Source organism: Ornithorhynchus anatinus, chromosome 2, assembly GCF_004115215.2.
Source record: "Ornithorhynchus anatinus isolate Pmale09 chromosome 2, mOrnAna1.pri.v4, whole genome shotgun sequence".
NCBI classification, from domain to species: Eukaryota; Metazoa; Chordata; class Mammalia; order Monotremata; family Ornithorhynchidae; genus Ornithorhynchus; species Ornithorhynchus anatinus.
The window spans coordinates 134,913,145-134,939,406 of record NC_041729.1 but is presented as its reverse complement, the minus strand read 5'-3'; the positions used below and the strand labels follow the sequence as shown (position 1 = coordinate 134,939,406).

The 26,262-nt window shown below is 54.2% G+C and overlaps 1 protein-coding gene across 1 annotated transcript; it reads right to left on the bottom strand.

The window, feature by feature from the left end:
- Positions 1-1,640: 1,640 nt before the first annotated feature.
- LOC114809133 (sulfotransferase 1C4-like) lies at positions 1,641-26,199 on the bottom strand. Its single transcript, XM_029058204.1, has 7 exons — positions 25,925-26,199; positions 17,411-17,536; positions 15,303-15,400; positions 11,905-12,031; positions 8,857-8,951; positions 5,451-5,631; positions 1,641-2,697 (listed from the first exon to the last, which is right to left on the bottom strand). Exons 1-7 carry the CDS (start codon positions 26,097-26,099, stop codon positions 2,585-2,587), a joined length of 915 nt encoding a protein of 304 aa, XP_028914037.1. The 5' UTR covers positions 26,100-26,199; the 3' UTR covers positions 1,641-2,584.
- Between the last annotated feature and the right edge of the window lie 63 nt (positions 26,200-26,262).

Here is a 26,262-nt window from a genome sequence, read left to right as displayed (position 1 = left end):
CTGGAAGTCAGAATCCCGAGCTCCGCCATTTGTCTGCTGTGTGACCTTGAGCAAGTCACTTCACTTCTCCGAACCTCAGTTACCTCATCTGTAAAATGCGGCTGAAAACCGTCAGCCCCGCCTGGGATATGGACAGTGTCGAACCTGATCAACTTGATCTCCCCCAGTGGTTAATAATGATGTTGGTATTTGTTAAGCGCTTACTATGTGCCAAGCACTGTTCTAAGCGCTGGGGTAGATACAGCGTAATCAGGTTGTCCCACGTGGGGCTCACAGTCTTCATCCCCATTTTACACATGGGGTAACTGAGCCACTGAGAAGTCAAGTGACTTGCCCAAAGTCACACAGCTGACCTGACGCATAGTAAGAGCTTAACAAAAAACATTTAAAAAAAGGAACTTACGGTCTAAGTGGGGAGACAGACACTGAAATAAGTTACAGTTGGATATGTGACTTTGGGCAAGTCACAACCTCTCGGTGCCTCAGTTACTTCATCTGTAAAGTGGGGGTGAAGACTGTGAGCCCCTCGTGGGACACCCTGATTCCCCTGTATCTCCCCCAGCTCTTAGAACAGTGCTCGGCCCATAGTCAGCGCTTAACAAATACCATTATCATTATTATTATTATGTACCTAAGTGCTGTGCGGCTGGGGTGAGTATCAAAGTGTTTGAGGGGTACGGATCCAAGTCTGTCAATCGTATTTATTGAGCGCTTACCGTGTGCACAGCGTTGTACTAAGCGCTTGGGAGAGTACGATATAACAATAACCAGACACATTCCCTGCCCACAACGAGCAGGCTGAACCTCAAGGGGCCTGAAATGCTGGTCCTTTAGCCTCTGTACCCTGCTGTGCTTTTGGTTTGATTCTTTATATTTATTATTCACCTCCACTCAATCCATCAACGGTATTTACTAAGCGCTTTCTGCGTGCAGAGCACCGCGCTACCCATTTGAAAGCGTACAGCACAACAGAGTCGGTGGACGTGATCCCGGCCCTTGAGGAGGTTACAGTTGAGTGCTGGGTGGACAGATATGAAAATGAATTACAGCAAAGTATTAGGCTACGTCCATGTAGTACTCTAGGGGGGAGTTTCAAAGCGCTCAGGAAATACGGATCTGAGTGCATAGGTGAAGCAGAAAGAATAATAACAATAATAATGGTATTTGGTAAGCGCTTATTATGAGCCCGACACTGTTGGGAGAATAGAGCGGGGAGATGAGAATTTAGCCCTGGAAGAGATGGGATTTTTAGGATTTCGAAGGTGGTCTGTCAGCTATGAAGGGAGAGGAAGTTCCAGGCCAGAAGAGGGGATGGACATTTTATTACGTTGTACTCTCCCAAGCGCTTAGTACAGTGCTCTGCACACAGCAAGGGCTCGGTAAACACCACTGATTGACTGATTGGGTTGGGGGAGAGCCAGACAAGATGGAGATACAACGCGTAGGTTGGCATTAGAAGAGCAGAGTGAGCAGGGGGGGGGTCGGAATAGTAGAGGAGCAGGGTCGGCGAGGAGTGGGGAGAAAATATTTAGTGCCTCAAAGCCGACCGGGCCGTATGTTTTGTGTTTCTATCATTTCGTGTTTCCCGGTGAGCTTACTGCCAATCTCTAATCCCTGCCTTATTCACGATAACGAAGCCATTTGGGGTTTAGTGACTCTGTTTAATTTTCACCTAGATTAATCCTCCCAGCGCTTGGAGCACTAGTTTACTTACAGTACACAAGGAATAAATACCGTTGCTAGAACTAATAAGCCGATCCCAAGTTAAAGGCAGCTTTGGCTCCTCTCCCCATCACCGTTGATTTGACCTGTAGGGCTGAGCTTTGGGCTACTACGGAAATACGATACTAGTAATAGTTACAGCATTTATTGAGCACCCACTGTGTGCAAAGCACTGTTCTAAGTACTGGGAAAAATTACAAGAGTGAGAACTAGACTCGATCCTTACAAAAAGCCTCTTCCCTATACTTCCCCCCCCCCCCCCCCGTTTTGCTAGTCTACCCCTGCGTGCTCCACGCAGGAAAGGAGACTTGATTTCTCCCTAATAAGTGGTGTTGGTTAAGTCCTAGTCCTGACTCTGCCACTGAAGTGACTTGCCTAAGGCCACGCAGCAGACAAGTGGCCTTCTGACTCGGAGGCTCTATCCTCTAGGCCACGCTGCTCTCAGAAGTAAAGCATGGGAGGAAGAAAAATCAGCTTCATTCCCGAAAAGGACTTCGTTCCTACATCCTATGCTCTCCCGCTTCTCCTTCTTGTTATTCCTCTGCTCCAGCCTGGGCAAGATTTCAGACTCTGGGGGCTAGGGAATCTTCCCGGTAAGGTAGTATTTTATGTGCTGGCTTGGCATCTTTTGATTTTGCTGAGTTCACCGGGCCACGTGGGGCAATGGCCAGAGGGTGTCCTTCTCAAATCCCAGCCTGCCAAGGCTCTTTCTTGGAAACCTCCTGGCTGCTCTTGATATTAATCTAATTCAATTATCAGTTCCGTTTACCTCGGTTTGATCTGATCGACCATTCTGATCCCAAACCTAAATCAACTTCCAGGCCCGGGTTCTCTCTACACACCGGGACCCTGGCTTTCTCTTCTAGTAATCTTCGCAGAACACCAGAGGGCTGTCGGCCATTTTCTCCCGGTAGTCTTCATCAAATCGCTCGTTCTGGGCCACCGTGAAATGGTTCTTCCAGTCTCCTACCACTCCTAGAAAACAACAGAGGAGAAATGGAACAGCCGAGAGCGAGCGAGCCCATTCCCCTCATTAGGGGCTCCGAAGAACCTCACCCACCTGGACTGGTTTTTCCACTCCCGGCACATTTTATGACTTTTTCAACCATCTGAGGCTTGCCCTGGGGGAATCCCCGGGTTGGGAGGAATCGGGGTGACTTCTCCCGGCCCCACACCCCGGTAGGGCCCCCGTCCTTGCGACAGGACTGGCTGCAGGACTAATGTGACCGGGAATCAGTGGCTCCAATCGATCTCTCGTATTTACTGAATGTTTACCGTGTGCAGAGCACTGTGCTAAGTAATGAGAATAATAATAATCATGGAACTTAAGTGCTTACTGCGTGCCGAGCGCTGTTCTAAGCACTAGGGTAGGTACAGGTTAATCAGGTTGGACCCAGTCCTTGTCATTCATTTATTTGCTGAGCGCTCACTGTGTGCAGAGCACTGTATCAAGCGCTTGGGAGAGTACAATAGACAGTCACATTCCCTGCCCACCCCGAGCTTACAGTCTCCACTTGGGGCTCACGCTCTTATCCCCATTTTACAGACGGGGTAACTGAGGCACCGAGAAGCGACTTGCCCGAGGTCACGCGGCAGACGTGCGGCGGAGCCGGGATTAGAACCCGTGCCCTTCCACTCCCAGGCCCGTGCTCTACGCACTAAGCCACGCTGCTTCTCTAAGTGCTCGGGAGGATAAAATGCAGCAGTCGGTGGCATGTTCCTTACCCACAACGAGCTAGGGAGGGAGACAGACATGAAAATAAATTACGACTCCGTTCCCAAGTGCTACGGGGCAAATAAAGGGTAGAAAAGGATGTCCTCCGCCCCCAGCCCAGCCCCCCAGCACTCATGTATATATCTGTCGTTTTATTTATTTGTACCGATGTCTGCCTCCCCACCTCTAGACGGTGAGCTCGTTGTGGGCAGGGATCGCCACTGTTTACCGTCGTATTGGACTTTCCCAAGCGCTCAGTGCAGTGTTCTGCACACGCTAAGAGCTCAGTGGATACGGCTGAATGAGTAAATGAATGAATGGGACGCCCTCCCTCAGATATTCATTCATTCGATAGTATTTATTGAGCGCTTCCTATGTGCAGAGCACCGTACTAAGCGCTTGGAATGAACAAGTCGGCAACAGATAGAGACGGTCCCTGCCGTTGGACGGGCTTACGGTCTGATAATTGCTCTCCCCCTCTTCAAAGCCTTATCGAAGGCCCATATCCTCCAAGAAGCCTTCCCTGACTGAGCCCTCCTCTCCTCCCGCTCCCTTCTGCGTCGCCCTGACTTGCTCATCCTCCCTCCCGGCCCCACAACACATGTGGGTAGATCTGTATACAGATCTGGAAAGAGCCCGGGCTTGGGAGTCGGAGGTTATGGGTTCCAATCCCGGCTCTGCCACTTGTCAGCTGTGTGACTGTGGGCGAGTCACTTCACTTCTCTGGGCCTCAGTTCCCTCATCTGGAAAATGGGGATGAAGACTGGGAGCCTCACGTGGGACAACCTGATGACCCTGTATCTACCCCAGCGCTTAGAACAGCGCTCGGCACATAGTAAGCGCTTAACAAATACCAACATCATTATTATTATTATTAATCCCGCTCCGCCACTCGTCTGCTGCGCGACCTTGAGCAAGCCACTTCACTTCTCTGTGCCTCGGTTACCTCATCTGCAAAATGGGGATGGAGACTATGAACCCCACAAGGGACAACCTGATGACCCTGTATCTACCCCAGTGCTTAGAACAGTGACTGGCACATAGTAAGCGCTTAACAAAAACCACCATTATTATTATTATTATTATTATTGTTATATATCTGCAATGCATTTATTCATTTAGCTATTTATGTATATAATACTGTTGGTATTTGTTAAGTGCTTACTATGTGCAGAGCACTGTCCTAAGCGCTGGGGTAGATACAGGGTCATCAGGTTGTCCCATGTGAGGCTCACAGTCTTAATCCCCATTTTACAGATGAGGTACGGAGAAAAAAAAAATGTTGGTATTTGTTAAGCGCTTACTATGTGCCGGGCACTGTTCTAAGCGCTGGGGGAGACCCAGGCGAATCAGGTTGTCCCACGTGGGGCTCCCAGTCTTAATCCCCATTTTCCAGATGAGGTAACTGAGGCACCGAGAAGTGAAGTGACTTGCCCACAGTCACACAGCTGACGGATGGTAAGGCTGGGATTCGAACCCATGACCTCTGACTCCCAAGCCCGGGCTCCTTCCACCGAGCCACGCTTCTTCTCTGTAAATGTCTGCCTCGCCCTCTAGTCTGTGAGCTCATCGTGGGCAGGGAATGCGCTTAGAACAGTGCTCGGCACATAGTAAGCTCTTAATACCATAATTATTGTTACAGTGTACTCTCTCGAGCGGTTAGTACAGTGCTTTACACCCAGTAAGCGCTCAATAAATACGACCTAGTGAATGAATGCAAATCTAAGGGCAAGGGCGACCCAGAGACGTTTCACGGCGGGTGGAGGGAGGTGAGGTAGAGTTGGGGCTAGGGCCCGTCCCCTTGATCAGCAGCCCTGCACTCATTCGTTAATTCAATCGTATTTACTAAGCGCAGAGCACTGTACTAAGCACTTGGCTCAGTGACTTACCCCAAGCCCCTCCCTCCCCTAGAGTCAGCCTGTCCACCGCTCTAGATTTTCAGCACCTAGGAGTCTGTAATTAGGACTCCGACAACAAGAAAATGGAGCGATAATCAAATAATCATTCTAGACACCTTTTCTCATAAACGGGGAAACGGAGTGGTCCATCACTTTGGAAGGGATCGAAGAATAGTTGGCCATGGGATTGGCCTTCATGACGTCGAACGAGGTGTGATGGACGATTTTGTCCAGAACCTCTTCGGGCAGCTTCTTCCCCATGAATTCCATCACCTTCCGAATTTCCCGTTTCGGGTTCTGCGGGGAGAGAAGAGAGAGAGAGAGAGAGAATAAAATCCGGGTCTGCTCCCATGCGGAATGACAGGGCTTTCCGGTTCACTGCCCAACTACAGTTGAATTTTCCAGGTGGGAAGGGCAGGAGAGAGACCAGGAAAAAGGGTGGGGGAAGTGACTCCTCCCCTCCCCACCATGAGGGTACGGGACCTGGGCACCCCATTGCTCCAGACCTCCCCCACCCCCTGAGTAATAATAATAATAACGCTGGTATTTGTTAAGCGCTCACTCTGTGCAGAGCACTGTTCTAAGCGCTGGGATAGACACCGGGTGATCAGGTTGTCCCACGCGAGGCTCCCAGTCTTAATCCCCATTTTCCAGATGAGGGAACTGAGGCCCAGAGAAGTGAAGTGACTTGCCCACAGTCACACAGCTGAGAAGGTGGCAGAGCCGGGATTCGAACCCATGACCTCTGACTCCCAAGCCCGGGCTCTTTCCACTGAGCCACGCTGCTCCAGCCTCTCCCCTGAGATTACCTATCCCTTTCAGCATCTGCCCTTTCAAAGTCACCTTCCTCTAGTTAAACTCATTTACTCCAAACAATCCTTCCCTCGGCCCTCCCCCATCCAATCCATGCTCTGGAGACCTTTCCTCTAGAAATCATCTACGTAGCTCATCTCCACACCCAACAGATTCCTTCCCTAGAGCGGTATCTCCCAGCCGCTCCCTATTATCCCTAAACATGTTCTCCCACTTCATTCTTTCACAACAGTTGGGTTCCACTATTGCTCATGACCCTCGGCGGGGAAACCGGGGATATGTATGTGTGTGTTTGTGTGTGTGCACCTGTGTACGTATATTTTATGTTACATAGTTTATAGTATTTGTGTGTGTATGCACATAAATACCACAAAATATAATAATAATGTTGGTATTTGTTAAGCGCTTACTATGTGCAGAGCACCGTTCTAAGCGCTGGGGGAGATACAGGGTGATCAGGTTGTCCCACGTGAGGCTCACGGTTAATCCCCATTTTACAGAGGAGGTCACTGAGGCCCAGAGAAGTGAAGTGACTTGCCCACAGTCCCACAGCTGACAAGTGGCAGAGCCGGGATTCGAACCCATGAACTCTGACTCCCAAGCCTGGGCTCCTTCCACTAAGCCACGCTGCCACACGTCATAAAATAGATATTCACACACATCATATATATACACATGTACACACACAAATGCCATAAAATATACACACACACAAATATATAAATGGCATGGCATATGTGTGCGTATATATATACATATATATATATGTGTGTGTGTATATATATGTGTATATATATGTGTGTATATATATACACACATACACACACATGTATATACACATATGCCATGCTGATATACACACACACACACACACACACACACACACATACGCCATGTCATATATATATATATACATATAGCTTAACAAATACCATATACAACAAGCAGCATGGCACAGTAGGTATAGCACAGGCCTGGGAGTCAGAAAGTCATGGGTTCTAATCCCGGCTCCACCCCTTGTCTGCTTTATGACCTGAGGCAAGTCACTTCGCTTCTCTAGGCCTCACTTACCTCATCTGTAAAATGGGATTGAGACTGTGAGCCCTATGTAGGACAGGGACTGTGTCCAACCCAACTTGGTTGGATCTACCCCAGCGCTTAGCATAGGGCCTGGAACATGGTACGTGTTTAACAAATACAATTATTATTATATTTAATGAATATATATATATATTCATTCATTCATTCAATAGTATTTCTTGAGCGCTTACTATGTGCAGAGCACTGTACTAAGCACTTGGATTGAACAAGTGGGCAACAGATACAGCCCCTGACGTTTGACGGGCTTAAAGTCTAATGGGGGGAGACGGACAGACAAGAACAATGGCAAGAAATAGAGTCAAGGGGAAGAACATCTCGTAAAAACAATGGCAAATAAATAGAGTCAGGGTGATGTACATCTCATTAAACAAAATAAATAGGGTGATGAAGATATATACAGTGGAGCGGACGAGTACGGCGCTGAGGGGATGGGATGGGAGAGGGGGAGGAGCAGAGGGAAAGGGGGGAGAAGAGGGAAGGTCTTTTGGAGGAGGTGAGCTTTAAGTAGGGATTTGAAGAGGGGGAGAGAATCAGTCTGGCGGAGGCGAGGAGGGAGGGCGTTCCGGGACCGCGGGAGGACGCGACCCGGGGGTCGACGGCGGGACGGGCGAGACCGGGGGACGGCGAGGAGGCGGGCGGCGGAGGAGCGGAGCGTGCGGGCTGGGCGGTGGAAAGAGAGGAGGGAGGAGAGGTAGGAGGGGGCGAGGTGATGGAGAGCCTTGAAGCACACACACACTTTATGGTATCTGTATATATACACACTATATATACATTCATTGCTTAACAAATACTACACACACACACACACACATATATACACACATATATCTAAATATTTGTTAAGCATTATGTGTCCAGCACAGTTCTAAGCACCGCGGGTAGATAAAAATTAATCCAGTCGGACACAGTCCATGTCTCACATGAGACTCACAGTCTAAGTAGGAGGGAGAACCGGTACTGAACCCCCCCCCATTTTGCAGTTGAAGGAACTGAAACACGAAGAAGTTAAGTGACTGGCCCAAGGTCACGCAGCAGGCAAGTGGCGGAGCCAGGATTAGAACCCAGGTCCTCTGGCTCCCAGGCCCGTGCTTTATCCACCAGGCCACGGGTAAGAAGAGGATTAGAGTATACCTATATCGTGCGTATTACCGACTGTACAGTCAGTGTGTACAACGCAAGTATTCTACTACTAGTACGTGATTGTAGTTGTTGTTTGGAGGTTTAGCAGGAGGCTTCCTCCACCGACCCCCAAGCCAATCCATTAGAGATCTCACTACTTGTGTGTCACTGATTTATTCACAGGCGTCTACTTTTTCTATCAAATACTTCCTGTTACCTAGGGTACAATCAACACTTGGTGGGTACCGCCTTCCCTATTCAACTCTAAGTTCGTCAAGGGCAGGAATCATTTTTTTAATGCTCTTCAGCCAGTAAGAGCCTAGTTAATTTGCCACTGTTGTGGATATTCTAAGTAACCATTTCCTTTCTGCAAAGCACTCCTTTAAAAAAAAAAAAAAAGAAAACCCCCAAGACGGTATTCCTGATTTCTTCATTTTCAGATCTTGTCCGATCCCCAGGTCCGAGGAAGGGAAAAGGTCTGTCACTTACCTCCTTTATGTCCTCAAAGAAGAGGTAGAGGATACGGTACTTGTCTTTCACCTCCCACCATCCTTTGACGTGGTCATGCCAGGATCCCCAGCACACTGAAAGAGACCCGACGGGAAACGGATGTTTCAAGAGCCCGAGGACAGGAGAATTCAGTGGGAGACAATGAATCCTCATGAGAATTCCTCAATCAGTGGCATTTCGAGTACTAATTATGGCATTTGTTACAGGCTAGAGGGGGAGACAGATATGAAAATAAAATAGGGCTTACACCCGTAAGTGCCGTGGGGAGGAGGATGGGGTGAATGAAGGCTGCGGATCCAAGCTCACAAGTGATGCAGAAGGGAGAGCAAGCAGGTGATATGAGGGGGTAGTCTGGGAGGCCTCTTGGAGATCAATCAATCAACTGGGTGCAAAGCACTGTACTAAGCACTTGGGAAGGTACAATACGACAGAGTTGGTATATGTGATTCCCCGTCCACAAGGAATTTACTGGGAAAGACGGACACTAAGACTAGGGACGGGGGAATTATTAATAATGATAATAATGGTATTTGTTAAGCGCTTACTATGTGCCAAGCACTGTTCTAAGCGCTGGGGTAGATAAAAGGTCATCAGATTGTCCCACGTGGGGCTCCCAGTCTTCATCCCCAGTTTACGGATGAAGTAACTGAGACACAGAGAAGCTAAGTGACTTGCCCAAGGTCACGCAGCAGCCAACCGGGATTAGAACCCACGTCCCCTGACCCCCAAGCCCGGGCTCTTGCCCCTAAGCCACGGGAGGGTATAAGAATATTTACATAAGTACTGGGGGGCGGGGGTGAATATCAAAGTGGACAAGGGGTACACAGACAAGGGCACGGTTGGGCTTAATCGGGAAAGGCCTCTTGAAGGAGATAAACCAATCAATGGTACTTATTGAGCACTTATTAGGGGCAGAGCACTGTACTAAGCACCTGGGAGAGTACATTATAACAGGATGAGCGGACAATCTTCCTGCCCATGACGAACTTACGGTCTAGAGGAGATGTGATTTTAGGAGGGTGTTGGGGAGGGTGGTGGTCTAGGATATACGAAGAGAGAGGGAGTTCCAGGCCAGAGCGTCGGTGGCGAGCTAGGAGAGAGACTGAGGCACAGAGTAGCTCGGTATTAGAGGAGCGAAGCATGGGCAACCACTGGACATCCTTGAGGAGTAGGGAGACGTGGATTCAACCATTTTTCAGAAAAATGATCTGGGCAGCAGACTGAAACATGGACAGGAGAGGAGAGACGGGTAAGAGGTAGGGACCGAGGAGGCTCTGCAGTAGCCAGGGTGGAAAATGACGACTGTTTGGATGGAGCGGTCTGGATGGAGGGGAAGAGGTGGACTCTAGAGATGTCGTGACGGCAGAACTGAAAGGATTTGAGGAGGCTGAATGAGAGCGATGAGTCGGAGAAAATGTCAGAGTTCGAGGCTGGTGAGACATGGAGGATGATGGTGGTGTCAACCTGATGGGGGAAGTCAGTGAGAGGACAGGGTTTGGGTGGGGAGATGAGGTGTTCTGTTCTGGACCTGTTAAGTTTGAGGTGATGGTGGGACCTCAAAAGGGACAGAGAGAAATGAGAAACTGCAGAGAAGGAAAGAGGTCAGCTCTGGAGATGCCCATTTGGGAATCATCTGCGGAGAGATGGTAGTCGAAGCCGTAGGAGTGTATGAGTTCTCCAGGGGAATGCGTGTAGTTGGAGAATAGAAGGGGAACCAGAAATGAGTCTTGTGGGAGCCCCACAGTTAGAGGGTGGGAGGCAGAGGAGGAGCCCACGAAAGAGAGTGAGAAGGAGCAGCCGGACAGGAGGAGAACCGGGAGTGGACAGTCGGTGAAGCCAAGTCTGGATAACGTTTCCAGGAGAAGGAGGCGGCAGCCGAGAGGGCAAGAAGGAATAGGACAGAGTAGAGGCCGGGGGATTTGGCAAGAAGGAGGTCACCGGTGACCTTGGAAGGGGGTAGTTTCCGGGGAGCGAAGGTGGGGAAGCCAGATTGCAGGGAGTGGAGGAGAGAATTGGAGAAGAGGATGTGGAAGCAGGGAGTGTAAACGCCTCGCTCGAGGAGTCTGGAAAGGCACGGTGGGACGGGAGGGGGAGGGGGCGATTACTGGAGGGAGCGGTGGACGACAAGGGAGAGTTTTTTTAGGATAGGGGAGGCATGACCGTGTTTGAAAGCAGTCGAGGAGAAGCCACTGGAAAGTGAATGGTTGAAGATGCCAGTCAAAGAGGGAAGAAGTGATAATATTATCATATTATTTGATAAAAGATGACAGTCAAAGAGGGAAGAAGTGATAACATTATCATATTATTTGATAATATGCAAAGGTTTGGGATCAGAGGTGTAGGTGCAGGGGGTAGATCTTACGATAGAGGCGGCGAGAGGGGGTGTTTGTGGGATACGAAGATATGGCGGGGGGGTCGGATACGATTAAGAATGTGAGCCCCGAAGGAGACAGGGACTGTATCCAACCTGATTAACTTGTATCTACCCCAGCGCTTCGAGCAGTGCTCGGCACATAGTAAGCGCTTAACAGGTACCGTAATTATTAATTATTATATGAAGGACGAGGGAATTCCAGGCCAGAGGACAGATGTGGGCAAGGCGTCGGCAGTGAGCCCCGAGAGATTATTCATTCATTCATTCTATCGTATTTATTGAGCGCTTACTGTGTGCAAAGCACTGTATTAAGCGCTTGGGAGAGCATAATACAACAATCAACAGACACGTCCGCTGCCCACAACGAGTAGATTGGCCACAGGGGACTTTGGATGGAGAGAAAAAGGGAGATTCTACAGACGAGGTGCAGGTAGAAAAGAGACAGGATTTGGCGACAAATTAAAGGACAGAGATAAGTCGAAGATAACGCCCAGGTTACGGGCGTGTGAAACAGGGAGGACGATGGTGCTGTCTACAGTGATGGATAAGTCGGGAGAGGACAGGGTTTGGGTGGGAAGATACAGAGTTCTTGGCAAGAAAGAGGAGTCACTGAAAGAAGCGATAAGCTCCAGCAAGAAGGGAGGAAAATCTACCTTTCCCAGACAGGAAATTTTCAAAGAACTCATTCCATGTTCCCGGGTCGGGAAGGGCTTTATTCATCCTGTGGAAATGGTAATAGGACACTAAGTTGTCCTTGGCATTTCTGGCCACGTAGATGATCTGGAATGTGATGGAGAGGAAGGCAAAGTGACGGTCAGAGGCAGAAAGGCAAAAAATGAACATCTTATATGAGTAACAGGTGGGAGCCTGAAAGCATTCAGGTAGCTCTTTGGGTTTTCATCAGGGGGCCGTTCACTGGAGACTCAGGAGTGTTCTACGGATGCACTGTCAGTGGCTCCTTTCTCCTGTGAACTCAGTTTTCAATCAATCCACTGTATTTATTAAGCGCTTACTGCGTGCAAAGCACTTGGGGGAGTACAACGTAACAGAGCCGTTGCCCACAGTGAGCTTCCAGTCTAATAATAATGATGGTACTTGTCAAGTGCTTACTGTGTGCCAGGCGCTGTACTAAACACTGGGGTGGATACAAGCAAATCGAGTTGGACACGGTCCCTGGCCCATGGGGGGCTCACGGCCTCAATCCCCATTTTGCAGACGACGTGACTGAGGCCCAGAGATGTGAAGTGATTTGCCCAGGGTTACACAGCGGACAAGCGGTGGAACCTGGATGAGAATCCGTGACCTTCCGACTCCCAGGCCCGTGCTCTAGTCGTTATGCCACGGAGAGACAGGCATTAACATAAACCAAATATGGCTATGTCCAGAATTCATTCTCTCATTCAATCGTATTTTTTGAGTGCTCACCCTGTGCAAATCAATGAACTAAGCCCTTGGGAGATTACGAGATAAGAACAGCCACATTCCCTGCCCACAGGAAGCTCACAGACTAGAGGGGGAGACAGACGTTAATATAAATGAATAAATAAATGAATAACAGGTATATACATATTCATACTGCGGGGCTGGGAGGGAAGATGAATGAAGGGAGCGAGTCAGGGCGACGCAGAAGGGAGTGGGAGGAGAGGAGGGCTTAGTCAGGGAAGGTTTCTTCAAGGAGATGGGCCCTGACATGCTTCCCTCCTTCATCCTCCCTCCCAACACCACAGCACATATGAATATATCTGTATATACCTGCCATTTATTTATTTGCGTATGTATCCTAATGTCTCTCTCCCCCTCTAGACGTTGAGCTCGACGTGAGCGGGGAATGTGTGCTGGTCGTTACGCTGTACTCTCCCAACCGCTCAGTACAGCGCTTTACGCACAGTAAGTCCTCAATGCAACGACTGAATGCCGTGGCTCAGTGGAAAGAGCCCGGGCTTCGGAGTCAGAGGTCACGGGTCCGACTCCCGGCTCTGCCGCTTGTCAGCTGTGTGACTGTGGGCGAGTCACTTAAATTCTCTGTGCCTCAGTTACCTCATCTGGTGAGCCTCACGTGGGACGACCTGATTACGCTGTATCCCCCCCCCCCCCAGCGCTTAGGACAGTGCTCTGCACATAGTAAGCGCTTAACAGATACCAACATCTTTTTCCGTAAGGCTTTGAATGGGGGGAGAGCAGTGGTCTGCCTGAGAAGTGCTCTGGGGCCGAGGGAGGGGTGCAGAAAGGGAGCCACAGCCGAGCGCCAGGTCGACGCAGAAGTCTCGGGGGAGGGCAGGGCCCCGAAGGAGCTGGCCATTTCCGGCCTGCCTTGAATCGAGCGGTGGGACTGAGGGCCGGGGTGGGAGACACGGGCCTCGCCTCAACGGGGAGGGCGTGGTCACGGCCTGGGACGGACCGGGGTCGGAGTGGGGAGGGGGCCGCCCCAGCTCAAAGTCAATGGACTGACTTTCTGGGCGCCCGGGGGGGGCGGGGGGGGGGATGGCTGATACAGTCTGCAGGCAACCCTTTAAAGCGCTCAATCACCACGCCCCCTCCTCCTACGCCTCGCCGCCCTCCTACTACACTCCAGCCCGCACGCTCAGCGGAAAGAGCACGGGCTTTGGAGTCAGAGATCATGGGTTCGAATCCCGGCTCTGCCCCTTGGCAGCTGTGTGACGGTGGGCAAGTCGCTTCACTTCTCGGTGCCTCAGTGACCTCTTCTGTAAAATGGGGATGAAGGCTGTGAGCCCCACGTGGGACAACCTGATTCCCCTGTATCTACCCCAGCGCTGAGAACGGTGCTCTGCACATAGGAAGCGCTTAACAAATACCGACCTTATTATGAATTCCAACCTTTCACTGTATCTCCATCTTGTCCATCCCACCGCTGCCCTCTCAGCCCCGTCCTGCCTCTGGCCTGGAACGCCCTCCCTCCTCAATTCCGACAGACAATTACTCTCCCCCATTTCAAAGCCTTTCTGAAGGCCCATCTCCTCCAAGAGGCCTTCCCTGACTAAGCCCTCCTTTCCTCTTCTCCCACTCCCTTTTGCGGCACCCTGACTTGCTCCCTTCGTTCATCCCCGCCTCCCAACCCCGTATCACTTATGTCCATATCTGAAATTTATTTATGTATATCAATGTCCGTCTCCCCCTTTAGACGGTAAGATCACTGTGGGCAGGGAATGTACCTGTTGGTTGTCACACCCTACTCTCCCAAGCGTCGTGTGGCTTAGCGGAAAGGGCACGGGCTCGGGAGTCAGAGATCGTGGGTTCTAATCCCGACCGCGCCACTCGTCAGCCGTGTGACTTTGGGCAAGTCGTTTAACTTCTCTGTGCCTCAGTTCCCTCGGCTGGAAAACGGGGATCAAGACCTGTGAGGCCCGAGTGGGGCAACCTGATAACCTTGTGTCTAAACCCCCCTTGACGCTGTTTAGTGCCATTGTTCTTGTCTGTCCGTCTCCCCCGATTAGACTGTAAGCCCGTCAAACGGCAGGGACTGTCTCTATCTGTTGCCGACTTGTACATCCCAAGCGCTTAGTACAGTGCTCTGCACATAGTAAGCGCTCAATAAATACTATTGAATGAATAAACCCGGTGCTTAGAACGGTGCCTGGCACACAGTAAGCGCTTAACAGATACCATCGTTATTACGGTGCTCAGTACACTACTTGGTACGGTAAGTGCTCAGTAGATACGACTGACTAACTCTCAGCCCACCTCTACCTTCCTACAGACTCGGCTGTTGACAGGACATGATAATCGAAGTATTTATTAAGCACTTACCAATTAAGCTCTGGGGGAGATTCGAAAACAATAAGGTGGACACGGTTCCCGTCCCACGTGGGACTCACGGACTCGAGGGGAAGAAGAGGTAACGAACCCCATCTTCCCGACGAAGAAAGCGAGGCACAGAGAAGCTGTGAGACTCACCCGAGGCCTCGCAACAGGCAAGTGGCGAGAGGAGAACCCAGTCCTCCGACTCCCAGGTCCGGGTTCTTTCCGCCGGGCCACGATTTATTAGGAGGGATGTTGATTTTCACCAGCTGCAAGGACTTGGCTTGTTTCTTACCTTGCAGTTTTTCTCCCAGAAGGACGGAGGCAGCAGTTGCACAGGAAGATGAGTTTTGAGGATGCGAGGCGAGGGCATTTCAAGAGCCAATTCCACACCTGCGAAACCGTTCCGCTTTAGTCGTGACGATCTGGCTTCTTTTTTTTCCTCCCTCACCACTACCGTCTCCCGACTGAAACTCCTCGTGGACACGCAGTGCGTCATTTGCTTGTCAGGTACTTTCCAAGTGCTTAATACGGAGCACTGCGACCAGCGGACGCTCAGTAAATACTATCCCTGACTCCCGAATACTTGATTTTCCTCAAGCGGCCAGCATCTGTCTCACCGAGAGGAGCGGGATGAGGAAGGAAAGAATTAACTGCAGGCATCCCTGCGCTTCCTACCAAATCAGTCAAGCGGTAGTATTCATCGAGTGCTTAAAGCGTGCGGAGCACTGTGCGGAGCACTTGGGAAAGTTGGTAGGCGTGAGCCGTGCGGCGCTCCTTAAGGGCAAATCGGTGCAGGACATGGGAAAACGAGAGATTAGTCAGGTAATCGATCGACCGAGGGTATTTACTGAGCGCTTACTCTGCGCACAGCCCTGTACTGGGGCACCAGCATGGCCTAGTGGATAGAGCGCAAGCAGTGTGGCTCAGTAGAAAGAGCCCGGGCTTGGGAGTCAGAGGTCATGGGTTCTAAACCCGGCTCCGCCGCTTGTCTGCTGTGTGACTCTGGACGAGCCACTGAACTTCTTGGGGCCTCACTTACCTCATCCGTTAAATGGGGATGGAGACCGTGTGCTCCACGTGGGACCATCTGATTACCGTGAATTTACCCCAGCGCTAGGACAGTACTTGGCATATAGGAAGTGCTTTACCAATACCTTTATTATCATTATTGTTAGAAGGACCCGCGTTCTAATCCCGGCTCCGCCACTTGTCTGCTGTGTGACCTCGGGCAAGCCACTTAACTTCTCTGTGCCTCAGTTACCCCATCTGTAAAATGGGGATTAAGACCGCGAGCCCCACGTGGGACAGGGACTGCCTCCAACTTGATTAACTTGTATCTACCTCTGTGCTTAGAAGAGTGCTTGGCACATAGTAAGCGCTTAACAGGTTCCACAATTATTATTATTAGCTTGTATCTACCCTAGCGCTTAGAACAGCGCTTGGCACACAGCAAGCGCTTAACAGGTACCACAATGATTATTATTAGCTCGTATCTACCCCAGTGTTAAGAACAGCGCTTGGGCACATAGTAAGCATTTAAAAAGCACCGCGATCATTATTACTAGCTTGCATCAATCGCAGCGCTCAGAACAGCGCTCGACACATAGGAAGTGCTTAACGAATACCATCTTTAGTGATATGATTGCTGAGCGCTTGGGAAAGTAGAGCACAGCAGAGTTGGTAGACACGTTCCCCGCCCACAGTGAGTTTAAAATCTAAAAGGGGAGAACAGACAGCAACATAAATAGTAAGTCACAGATACGCACAAGCTGTGAATTTAGTTGGGCTCTGAAGATAATAACAACAGTGTTGGTATTTGTTAAGCGCTGACTACGTGCCGAGCACCGTTCTAAGCGCTGGGGTGGATACAGGGTCATCAGGTTGTCCCACGTGAGGCTCACAGTCTCAATCCCCATTTTACAGATGGGGGAACTGAGGCACCGAGAAGGGAAGTGACTTGCCCACAGTCACACAGCTGACAAGTGGCAGAGGCGGCATTCGAACCCATGACCTCGGACTCCCAAGCCCGGGCTCTTTCCACCGAGCCGGGTTTCTCTAGAGGGAAGTAAATCACGGGAATTCGGTCATGGGGTAACAGACTGTTCCACGTTCCCTGGAGGATGGAGGGAGGGGAGGGGGCGATAAGCATCAGTGGTCACGAGGCAGCCCCTGAGGGAAGGAGGAGGATTCTTCTCCCGTCTAGACTGTAAGCTCGTTGTGGGCCGGGGAGGTGTCCGCTTCCTAGTATATGGCACTCTCCCAAGCGCTTAGTACAGTGCTCTGCCCGCAGTAAGCGCTCAATGAAGACGACCGACCGACTCGCAAGTCGGGGTCCCGGTCAGGAATCTAGGAAGGGCCGTCCGGGCGGCTACGACGACGTGGGGAGGCCGGGCCGCTCACCGGACGGGAACTGAGGGATGATCCACTCGATGAAAGGGTTCCGCTGGTGAGTAGGCGCACGCCGGCACTTGTCCACGTCTCCCTCCTGTTGTATCATGTCTACGATCTCCTGGGTCCACGTCGTCCCTGAATTCCCGGAAGCCGGAAGAGAAGGCGTTAAGGAGGGAAAAGAATCCCTTTCGGGGCCAAGTGCCGCATCCGTAAACTACGGGAGGAGAATCGTCTGACTTTCCCCGGGGAGTTATTCTAAGGGCCCGGGGGGCCAACGGGATGGCGTTGGGTAGTTTTCAATCTTTGGATCTGGGGTTTCTTTAGAGGGATCCGAAAGAGTGACGGGGAGAGGGAGAGAGAAGGAAAGAGAGGGAAAGAGGGAGGGATGGAGAGAGAGGGAGAGAGAAAGAGAGGAGAAAGCAAGAGGGAGAGAGAGGAATATCGATGACTATTTGTACTGATGTCCGTCTCCCCCCGCTAGACTGTCAGTTCGTTGTGGGCAGAGACTGTCACTCTTTATTGCCGAACTGTACTTTCCCGGCGCTTAGTACAGTGCTCTGCACACAGTAAGTGCTTAAGAAATACCACTGAATGAATGAAAAGTCCTTTCTCTGGCACGGCGGTAAGACATCTGGCAATGTAAAATATGTAAAATTGGCTGTCTTTACCTCCTACTCCCCGGTTTCCACCTTCAAGCCTTCCAATCGCACCTTCTAACCGTACCTCACTCTAGAACCCCTCACTCGGGACATCCTCCCCACCCCCAAAAGTCCATCAGAGCACGGATCGCCCCTCCTTTAAAGACCTTCGAAAATCCCACCTCCTCTAAGAGGTCTGCCGCGATTACACTCTAGTCATGTCACCTCAACGGTCGCCCTTAGTAATTAGGCATGGGTTCGAATCCCGGCTCCGCCACTTGTCAGCCGTGTGACTGTGGGCAAGTCACTTCACTTCTCCGGGCCTCAGTTCCCTCATCTATAAAATGGGGATGAAGACTGTGAGCCTCACGTGGGACAACCTGATGGCCCCGTATCTCCCCCAGCGCTTAGAACGGTGCTCTGCACATAGTAAGCGCTTAACAAATGCCAACATCATTATTACGTAACATTGCTATCAAGTAATCGACGGTATTTGCGACCGTGAGCCCCATGTGGGACAGGGACTATGTCCAACTCCATTTGCTTGTATCCACCCCGGTGCTCAGTACAGTGCTTGGCACATAGTAAGCCCAAGAAAACACAGCAGACGAGTGGCGGAGCCGGGGTTAAGGCCCACGACCTTCTGACTCCCAGGCCCGGGCTCTAGCCACCGCGCCACGGTGGGAAAAAAACCACCATGACGGCCACGAAAGTCGGGGCAGGGAAAAAGGGGTCAACGGTGAAAGAGTTCACTCATTCATTCAATAGTATTTGAGCGCTTACTATGTGCAGAGCACCGTACTAAGCGCTCGGAACGGACAAGTCGGCAACAGATAGAGACGGTCCCCGCCCTCTGACGGGCTCACGGTCTGATCGGGGGAGACGGACGGACGAGAACGATGGCGATGAATAGAGTCGAGGGGAAGAACGTCTCATTAAAACAATAGCAGATAAATGGAATCAGGGTGATGTACATCTCATTAACAAAATGAATAGGGTAATGAAGATAGATACAGTCGAGCGGACGAGTACGGCGCTGAGGGGAGGGGACGGGAGAGGGGGAGGAATGGGGGGTGGAGAAGAGGGTTTAGCTGTGGAGAGGTGAAGGGGCGGGAGAGGGAGCAGAGGGAAAAGGGGGGAGCTCAGTCTGGGAAGGCCTCTTGGAGGAGGTGAGCTTTAAGTAGGGTTTCGAAGAGGGGAAGAGAGTCTGGCAGAGGTGAGGAGGGAGGGCGTTCCGGGACGGCGGGAGGGCATGGCCCGGGGGTCGACGGCGGGACGGGCGAGAACGGGGGCCGGCGAGGAGGCGGGCGGCGGAGGAGCGGAGCGTGCGGGGTGGGCGGCGGAAAGAGAGAAGGGAGGAGAGGTAGGAGGGGGCGAGGGGACGGAGAGCCTCGAAGCCTAGAGTGAGGAGTTTTTGTTTCGAGCGGAGGTCGACGGGCGACCACTGGAGGGTTTTAAGGAGGGGAGCGACAGGCCCAGAGCGTCTCTGCGGGAAGATGAGCCGGGCGGCGGAGTGAAGAATAGACTGGAGCGGGGAGAGACGGGACATCAGAGAGAAGGCTGACACGGTAATCCCGAGGCACAGTGAGTAGGTTGGCCTTAGAGGAGCAAAGCGTGTGGGCTAGGTTAGGGTGGGAGACGGCTGTGACCGAGCGCCTTAAATGGAGTCTCGCATCTCCTCCCGCCTTCCCGACATCTCTACTCGGATGCCCCGCCGACACCTCGAACTTAACACATCCAAAGCAGAGCTCATCTTCCCACCCCAACCTTCTCCTCCCCTCAAACTTTCCCCTCGCTGTGGACCGCCCCCAGCACCCTGCCCGTCTCCCGGGCCCGTAACCTTGGCATCAACCTCAACTCGGCTCCATCGTGCAACCCCGCGTATTCGCTCCGTCCCCAGATTCGGTCGGTTCCCCCTTCGCGTCTCTACAATCTGCCCATTCCTCTCCGTCCAAGCCACGCCGCTCCAAGAACCTCGACTGCGGCATCCTCTCAGGACGGCACCTGGAGAGTTTCCAGTCCTCTACCAGTCTCGACTACGGGAGGGAGGGTCGAGCGGAGGCCCGTCCCTTCCATTCCGAGCTTGGGCGGTGACTAGCGGGTAGAAGGCGATCAGCTACAAGTCCAAACTCACCCGTTGCCGGGCAGCGGCGGCACGGGAGAGGGGCGAGGGCGGAGGCTCGCTTACTGCGCGGAAGGTGGTAAACCGCGTCCGTATTTTTCCCACAAAGACTCTACGGATCCGCTACCAGAACGACCGCAAATGGAAGTGGGGTGTTCTGAGACAGACGTGTCCGTGGCGTCGCTACGGGGCGGACGCCACTCGGCAGCACAGGACAACTACTCTATCAGCCACCTCACTGACCTCCCTGCCTCCGGACTCTCCCCCCGTCCAGTTCTCTGCTGTTTGGATCATTTTTCTAGGTAAAAAAAAAGTTCTGCACACATTTCCCCACTCCTCTAAAACCTCCCGAAGTCATCTATTTCCACGTGACAGGGATACACCTCACCCTAGGCTTGAAGGCGCTCAATCAGCTCTCCCTTCCTATTTAACTTTGCTGGCCGATTCCAACCCAACTTGCACATTTCCCTCTCCTAACACCAACCAACTCTCCATTCCTCAATCTCTCCCTTGACCCTTGTCCGTCCCCTTCCTCTGCCTTGGAACTCTCCCCCGCTTCATAACGAAGAGAAGCGGCGTGGCTCGGTGGCAAGAGCCCGGGCTTGGGAGTCGGGGGTCGGGGGTTCTAATCCCGGCTCCGCCGCTCGTCTGCTTGTGCGATCTTGGGCAAGTCACTTCACTTCTCTGTGCCTCAGTAACCTCATCTGTCAAATGGGGATGAAGACTGTGAGCCCCACGTGGGACACAACCTGATGACCTTGTATCTCCCCCCAGCGCTTAGAACATAGTAAGCGCTTAACAAATAGACCATCATTCTCTTCGTCTTCAAAGCCTCATTCTCCTCCAGTCTCTAGTCGAGTCCTTCCCCCTTCTCCGTAAACTCCTTGCAGGCAGGAATCTTGCCTCCCAACTCTACCGTAGCATACTCTCCTCAGTGCTCGGTACACTGCTTTGCACGCCGTAAGCGCTCAATACCACTGATCCAATCAATCGGTGGTATTTATTGAGCACTTCCCGCGTACGAAGCACTGTACTAAGCAGTTGAGAATACAGTGCGGCGGAGTTGGTCGCCTCCTTCCCTGCTGACATCTGTAGTTTATTTTAACATGTGTCTGCCCCTTTAATTAAATTCCGGTATTTGTTAAGTTCTTACTCGGTGCCAAGCGTCGGGGTAAATACAAATTTATCGGGTTGCCCGAAGTCCCCGCCAACAACATGGGGCTCACAGTCCAAGTATGAAGGAGAACAGGTACCCATCTACAGAAGAGAAAATTGAGGCACTGTGTGGCATGCCCAAGGTCACACGGCAGGGAATCATAATAACGCTGATGGTATTCGTTAAGCGCTTACTACGCGCCAAGCGCCGTTCTAAGCACTGGGGGAGATACAAGGTGGTGAGATCGTCCCACGTGGGGCTCGTAGTTTTAATCCCCGTTTTCCAGATGGGGGAACTGAGGCCCGGAGTGACTTGCCCAAAGTCACACGGCCGACAGGCGGCGCAGGCGGGATTAGAACCCACGACCTCTGACTCCCCAGCCCGGGCTCTTTCCACTAGGCCACGAGCTGGGGTGAGAACGCAGGGCCTCTGACTCCCAGGCCTGTGTTCTTTCCGCCAGACCACGCCGCTTCTCAATCTCCTCGTCAACGCCTTGGGGGGAGGCAAGAGGTCTACCTACCCTATGAGAGCCCGGGCTTCGGAGTCAGAGGTCATGGGTTCGACTCCCGGCTCTGCCCCTTGGCAGCTGTGTGACCGTGGGCGAGTCACTTGGCTTCTCTGGGCCTCAGTGACCTCCTCTGGAAAATGGGGATGAACCGTGAGCCTCACGTGGGACAACCCGATGACCCTGTATCTCCCCCAGCGCTTAGAACGGTGCTCTGCACACGGTAAGCGCTTAACAAATACCAACATTATTACCCGAGGACATTCTACTCTCTCGAGTGCTCAATACAGTGCTCCGTACACGGCGAGCACCCGATAAATCCCACGGATCGCTTCAGGCCGAGGGGGAGGAATTTCCGTGCGAAGAGGACCCGGATGGATCTGCCGCTTGTCAGCTGTGTGACTGTGGGCAAGTCACTTCACTTCTCTGGGCCTCAGTTCCCTCATCTGGAAAATGGGGATTAACTGTGAGCCTGATTACCCTGTATCTCCCCCGGCGCTTAGAACAGTGCTCTGCACACAGTGAGCGCTTAACAAAGACCAACATTATTATTATTATTATTATTATTATGGGACGTCTTTGAGGCGTGGGGAGACGTGGACTGAACTTCTTTTATAAAAACGATCCGGACAGCAGGGTGAAGCGGGGACTGGAGAGGGGAGAGACAAGAGGCAGGGAGGCTCATAATAATAACAATAATAATAATAACAACGTTGGTATTTGTTAAGCCCTTACTACGTGCCGAGCACTGTTCTAAGCGCTGGGGTAGACACAGGGGAATCAGGATGTCCCCCGTGGGGCTCACAGTCTTCATCCCCATTTTCCAGATGAGGGAGCTGAGGCACCGAGAAGCGAAGTGACTCGCCCACAGTCACCCAGCTGACAAGTGGCGGAGCCGGGAGTCGAACTCATGACCTCTGACTCCAAAGCCCGGGCTCTTTCCACCGAGCCACGCTGGCTCACGCCCTGTCGTGGCTGAACTGTGACCCCCAAATGATCAATCCCCTGCTCAGGTTATTTCTAAATACTTCTATTTCTTCTCTCCCCTTAGATTGCGTGTTCCTTCGAGGGCAGGGGACGTGCGGGTGGTTCTGGGGAAGAGAACGCGGGTCGCAGGGTACACTCGCCGGGCCTCGCAGAAGCCCAGGAAGCCATTTTAAGAGCGTGCGGGCCCGTCACTGGGCCGGGATTGTCTCCACCTGTTGCCGGATTGTCCATTCCAAGCGCTTAGTACAGCGCTCTGCCCACAGTGAGCGCTCAATAAATACTACCCAACGAATGGACGAAGCCACACGTGAGTTAGCCACGCCCCTCCCTCTCCCTTGGGCACGGAGACCCCGCCCCACCCATTCGTTCGATCGTATTTATTGAGCGCTTACTATGGGCAGAGCGCTGCACCGAGCGCTCGGAACGTACAGATCGGCAACAGACGGAGACGGTCCCTGCCCACCGACGGGCTCACGGTCTAATCGTGCGAAGCTGCGACTACGGTCGTCCGTAAGCTCCACCGATCCATCGAATTTGAGCGCTTACCGTGTGCAGGGCCCCGTTCTGGAGCATACACGTTCCCCGTGTCTACCAATCCCGGGGGACCATCCCCTCCCGAGCGGCCAGTACAGCGCTCTGCACAGAGTGAGCGCTCGGCAGCGACCTCGACGCCACCCGTCGCGATCGCGTCGCCTCGTTCCCGTCCGCCCGATCGGACCGGAGCCCGTCGTCGGGCGGGGGCCGTCCCCGTCCGCTGCCGGATTGTATATTCCGAGCGCTCGGCACCCAGCGAGCGCTCAGTAGATAGGACGGAGCGAACGAGTGACAGCGCCGACAGGAACCCGACGGGGTCTGGCTTTCTGCCCGTCCCGGATCCGACGCGGGTTGAGGTCTGGCCCGCTCGGGGCTCGGTATCTTCTCACGGATCAAACACGAGTCAACCTCTCACCTCGGTTTGGAGGGCTGAAAGGGCGTCGTCAAAAGGCCGCGGAGGATCACGGGCGTCCGCCCGATTCTTCGCGCTTTTCTGGAGATATCCCAAACCGCGGCGGCTAGTGAACACGCCCGGACCCCGTCCCTCGGCCGGAGGTTCACGAGGCGCAGTTTATCGAGGAGAGGGCCGCTCGCCGAACGCCTTCCGGGAGGCGGGTGATAAAACGACCCCAATCCGGGATATCGCCCCTCCCCGTCCTTGCGGGATACTCACCCTTCCCCACCCTCCGGCACGTGCCGACGCCTCCCCCGGCCTCGATTCCGGAGCCACGGCACGCGTACCCCGGGATGCGGGATCACCGACGGATCCGCCCGCTCGGGAGAAGCGCGCGCGAGGGTGGGGTCGCGGCGGGAGGGGAGGGAGGAAGGGACGTCGCAGTCGGACAGCGAACGGCGGGAATTCCGTCGGAGCGGGATACCCGCACGACGACTCGGCAGAGCGACCCGCGCCCCTCCGGGTCTTCACCCTCCGGGTCTTCACCCTCCGGGCGTCGACTCCACCCCCGGCCCCGCGGCCCATCTATAGCGTATCTGTAAATTTTGTGACGCGTCCTCCTCTCGACCGTGAGCTCGCCTCGGGCGGGCGACGCGGCGACCGACTCTCTCCCCAGCGCGCGGCCTGAGCGCCCGACACCGACCGATCGTTCCTCCGGACCTCGGGCTCGGTTTCTCGGCGGCGAACGCGTCCGTCTGCCGTCGCGTCGTCCTCCCGCAACCGCTCGGCGCGGCGCTCCGCGCCCGGCGGGCCCCCGATAGATACGACCGAACCCGCGGACGGATATTCGATCGACCCGATCGAACGTACGACGGTCCTCGCGGTACCGGCGGGAGGCGGGTTAAAGGGGCGATCCCGGGCAGAGGCGAGGGAAGGAGAGCGTTGACTACGCAAGTGAATCGAGGCGACGTTTGGACTCTCCGGGCCTTGCGGGGCCGCAGCTCCGGAGGCTACGGACGGACGGGCCGCAGAGGGCCCCGCTGTCCCGTGGCCGCCGTCCTCCCCGGCCCCCCTCGGCCGGCCCCCCAACGCACCTTCCTCGGCCCCCCCGCGTTCTCCCCTGCCTTGGCGCCCCCCCCCCCCCAGTCCCCTTACTGCCCGTCGCCTCCTGCCCCCTCCACCCCTCCTCCCTCCCCTGCCCCTGCCCCCCGCCCCTCTCTTCTTCCCTCCTCCTGCCCCCCACCCCCTCCCTCCCCTCTCCTGCCCCCCACCCCTCCTCCCTCCCCCCCCTTCCCCTGCCCCCTCACCTCCTCCCTTCCCTTCTCCCGCCCCCCCACTCCCCTCCCTTCTCCTGCCCCCATCCCTCTCCTCGCCCCTTCTCTTGCCCCCCCACCTCCCCTTCCCTCCTCCTGCCTTCCCACCCCTTCCCTCCTCCTGCCCCCCAGCCCCCTGCCTTCCCTCCTCCTGCCCCCCCAGCCCCTCCCTTCCCCTCTCCTGCCCCCCCAGCCCCCTGCCTTCCCTCCTCCTGCCCCCCCAGCCCCCTGCCTTCCCCTCTCCTGCCCCCCCCAGCCCCCTGCCTTCCCTCCTCCTGCCCCCCCAGCCCCCTGCCTTCCCCTCTCCTGCCCCCCCAGCCCCCTCCCTTCCCTCCTCCTGCCCCCCCAGCCCCCTGCCTTCCCTCCTCCTGCCCCCCCAGCCTCCTGCCTTCCCTCCTCCTGCCCCCCCAGCCCCTCCCTTCCCCTCTCCTGCCCCCCCAGCCCCCTGCCTTCCCCTCTCCTGCCCCCCCAGCCCCCTGCCTTCCCCTCTCCTGCCCCCCCAGCCCCTCCCTTCCCCTCTCCTGCCCCCCCAGCCCCCTTCCTTCCCTCCTCCTGCCCCCCCAGCCCCTCCCTTCCCTCCTCCTGCCCCCCCAGCCCCCTGCCTTCCCCTCTCCTGCCCCCCCCAGCCCCCTGCCTTCCACTCTCCTGCCCCCCCAGCCCCTCCCTTCCCCTCTCCTGCCCCCCCAGCCCCTGCCTTCCCTCCTCCTGCCCCCCCAGCCCCTTCCCTTCCCTCCTCCTGCCCCCCAGCCCCTCCCTTCCTTTCTCCTGCCCCCCCAGCCCCTCCCTTCCCTCCTCCTGCCCCCCGCAGCCCCCTCCCTTCCCTCCTCCTGCCCCCCGCCTCCCCTCCCCCTCCCCCGGCCGGTCGGTGCGGCACCTGCTTTGGGGTAGGTGGCGATGAGCAGGTCGTCGGGCTTGGCGGAGAAGTTCCAGATGAGGTCCCAGGTGCGGCAGGTGTCGGTGGGCTGGAGGATGCCCCGCACGTAGTCCACGGTGATCCGCTGGTCGTCCCGCACGCCCAGGCCCCGCACCGCCTGCTCCAGCTCCGACATCTGCTCCGAGCCCGGGGCGGGGGGCGCCCGCAGGAAAACCAGCGCCTTCCTGCACACGACGACGCCGGGATGGGATGGGACGGGATGGGATGGGACGGGATGGGACGGGATGGGACGGGCAGGGGACTGCGGGGGGCGGGGCCGGCCCGGACGGAGGCCGGGG

Coding starts and splice junctions, on each gene's coding strand:
- LOC114809133 (XM_029058204.1), bottom strand. CDS start 26,099: ATGTCGGAGCTGGAGCAGGCGGTGCGGGGCCTGGGCGTGCGGGACGAC. Junction 17,537..25,924: donor CGCCACCTACCCCAAAGCAG/GTGCCGCACCGA, acceptor CCGGGAATTCAG/GGACGACGTGGACCCAGGAG. Junction 5,632..8,856: donor TCTTTGAGGACATAAAGGAG/GTAAGTGACAGA, acceptor CTCTCCCCGCAG/AACCCGAAACGGGAAATTCG.